General features: G+C 57.6%; 2 protein-coding genes across 2 annotated transcripts in view; both read right to left on the bottom strand.

Moving 5' to 3' along the window:
* Positions 1–151: 151 nt before the first annotated feature.
* K489DRAFT_413254 (uncharacterized protein) lies at positions 152–949 on the bottom strand (the record flags this gene model as incomplete). The annotated part of the gene is made up of 1 exon (XM_033608019.1): positions 152–949. The coding sequence occupies one exon, from the start codon at positions 947–949 to the stop codon at positions 152–154; it is 798 nt and encodes a 265-aa protein (XP_033455823.1).
* A 1,579-nt stretch (positions 950–2,528) lies between these two features.
* Positions 2,529–3,107, bottom strand: part of K489DRAFT_390952 (uncharacterized protein) — a gene marked incomplete at both ends in the record, with an annotated part of 3,926 nt that continues 3,347 nt past the window's right edge. Inside the window, 2 exons of the mRNA XM_033606647.1 lie at positions 2,529–2,810; positions 2,856–3,104. Of these exons, the coding sequence (XP_033455824.1) occupies positions 2,529–2,810; positions 2,856–3,104 (531 nt within the window). The remainder of the gene's footprint in view (positions 2,811–2,855; positions 3,105–3,107) is intronic.

Consider the following 3,107-nt stretch of genomic DNA (forward strand, 5'->3'; position numbering starts at 1 on the left):
GGTTCTCCTGCCCATCTTCGAAAAGGAAAAAGTATCGGCAAGGAGATGCCAGCATGAGACGAAGGCAGATTTGAGAACATGTAAGGCAAGAAGGAAGGGACGGCTCATACGGACACCGTGAATAGCCTGATAGAATCAATCAATCAATCAATCATCTTGGATAGGGGGCATCGACGAGCCGATCTAGACTCTGGCTCAGCGCACACAGCCCTGGCTCCGTGGCTACGGAGGGCATTGTAGCAAGCGCTGCCAGCTTATCCAAGGGATGGCCGGCGAGATATTCTGGCCAGCGCGTGAGCTGCAGCCACGGCGACACTTCCCTCTGGCTTGTATCCGTATGGAGCGTCTGGCCTTCGCTCTGCCGCTCCTCGAGGAGCCTCGCTAGCTCGAGCCTTGCACGCGCGGCGTCGGAGCCCGAGGCTGCGGGGACTAGAGCAGCATTGCCAGCCGGTGCTTTGGCCGGCGGACGAATTTCGAAGTAGCTCGAATGCGGACCCGCTCCGAAGAAGCGCTGGCAATATGTTGGCTGCATTGCCTCAGCTCTCCGCCTCCGCTGCTCCTCTCGTAGCCTCGAGCCCGAGCCTCCCGTTCGACCTTGTGCGACACCCCATCCGCGGTGTGCTTCCCGCCAATGTTTGCGCATCGATTCCAGGTTTCGAGCGACATATCGACACGCGCCAGCGTCGAGCCTGCAGCCGAGACCGTCCTTGTAGTATGGCAGCTCGGGGATCCGTTCGACTACGGCGTCTGGAAAGGTGAACTCACCCGGACTACCGCACAGATCCGGCCAGCGTGTGAGTAGATCTTGGGTCAGTCGCCGGGCCTCTCCCGCGAGAAGCTGATGGACGTTGCATCGGAGATGGCGGAGGAGGTGGCTCGGCCATACTGCATAGCGACACCGCTGGCAGATTAAGACTCGGTATTCTGCAACGTATACAAAGCCGTCCATTACCGCGTTCGGTCATCTAGGGTCGACCTCGAGCCTACTCCCGACTGACCGACAGGCCTCAACAGGCGATCCTCCGGAACACGAGGACGACTCGTCCTCCCTGCCCATCGCGTGTTCGACGCGTACGCGCGATGCTCCCGGTCGGGCCCCCTCCGCGGGCCGTTTGATACCCGCGCTGTCGCCAACGGTCCAGGTAGGGCAAGGAACGTCCAAACCGGACTCCCTGTATACTATTTGCCTCGAATTGTAGGCGATTGGACAGGAATAGCGGCGAGGTCGCCATAGTGAAGTTGGTCGGAACGAGGTGAATTTGCGATAGGGAGTGTTTGAGGGGGATCGGGGCCGATCGAGGGGGCTCATCCCAGTCAGGGGTTGATCCCAGTCAGGAATGGTGGTGAGGGTACCTGGGGCGCCTCGTTTGTGAAAGCGCGACAGATCTATGCGGCCATTGTACGACCAGCCATGTCGTACGGGGCTGAAGTGTAGTACAATCCCGATGATGCCAGAGTCGGCCGCAACAAGCTCATCTACCCACTACAAGTCATACAGAACAAGTGCCTTCGCACCATTACAGGAGCATACAAGACAACGAACATACAGGTGCTAGAACACGAATCCGGCGTGGCCCCCCTCGATCTACACCTAGAGAAGCTAGCTGGGACCTATGCACAGCGTGCACAGGTTCTCGAAGGCAGCAGGGGGGTGACCGAAGCGTGTGCAAAAATCCAGAGCCAAGCCGCACAGAGGTTCAGGGTGCGTTTGACGAAGCCCATTAGACGGAATGAAAGCCTACGTAACCGACTGCAGACGACATCATCGAAAGCGAAAAATGCCGCTCGAGTGAAAGAAAACCAGGACTGGGCCGACCGCTAGCGAGCATACCAAGAGAAGACAAGGGAAAACAATAGCATCCTCACTACTGCGCAAGGTAGCAAGTGGGACACCAAGCAGCATCATATCCACAAGGGACTACTCAAAGTCGAGAGCACGGTAGTAACGTTGCTGCGGACGGAACATATTGGACTGAACGACTACCTATGTAGCCGAAAGGTGCCAGACTACGACAGCCCCCTCTGCGAGTGCGGCTGGGCAAGACAGACCGTAAAGCACATTGTCATCTTTTGCCCAAGGTTTGCTAAAGATCGAGACAAAATGTTTCAGGAGACAGGGTCAAGCGACCTTACAACAATCCTCTCTACGCCTCGAGGAGTGAAGGCGGCCGCGAAGTGGCTCCTGCAACGGAACGTCCTAGCACAGTTCTCCTTGGTAGAAGATATGGAGATAAGGAGACGGAGGACGCGCGGCAGGCGAGCGGGGAACGACGTTGACGACGGGTGAGCGTCACCAAGGCTGTTGCAGAACAGCTTACGGTTTGTAGGATCACTGGCTGAAGGGCGATAGCCACTCATATAGAAGAAGGAGTTTTCACCCGGGCATCTGCTACGGTTTTCCTCCTTACATATCTGTTCATAGCTACAACCCGCATGGACCCGCAAGGGAGCCACATCGGTGTAAGAATACCCAAAAAAAATCAATTTAGGATAGGGAGCCACATCGGTATAAGAATAGAGAAAAAAAGTCATCCTTGATAGGCACGACTTGCGATAATGCTCTCGTCTTCCTTGTCCTCGTCCTCGTCATCCGTGATCCATTCTGTGTCGCCTTCCAAACTCACCTCGGCGTCCTTCTCGAGTAGCAGCCCAACAACCTCTACGTGGTCTTTCTGTAATGCGGCCTGGAGGGCGGTGCCGTAGCGGCCCCCCTGCGCGTGGACGTCGGCGCCCTTGTCGACCAGCAGCCTGACCACCTCTGCGTGACCCTCGGCTGATGCAGCATGGAGGGCGTTGCCGTGGTGGCCTTCCTGCGAATTAACGTCGGCACCCTTGTCGAGCAGCTGCGCGACGACTTCTGCGTGACCACTAGATGATGCAGCGTGGAGTGCGTTGGCGTATTCGCCTTCCTGCGCTTTGACGTTGGCGCCCTTGTCCATCAGCTGCACCTCCAACTTCTCCGCCTCGCCCCACTTGCCCTCCTCCCTGTACGTCCCTGCGAGATTGGCCGTGCTCGTCAGCGTGTCAGGATGCTCCGGCCCGAGCACCGTCGTCCTCGTCTCCATCACCCGTACCTGCAGCTGCTCCGCCTCGCTCCATCGTTCCTG

The sequence above is a fragment of the Dissoconium aciculare genome (genome assembly GCF_010015565.1).
Source record: "Dissoconium aciculare CBS 342.82 unplaced genomic scaffold K489scaffold_15, whole genome shotgun sequence".
Taxonomy (NCBI): Eukaryota; Fungi; Ascomycota; class Dothideomycetes; order Mycosphaerellales; family Dissoconiaceae; genus Dissoconium; species Dissoconium aciculare.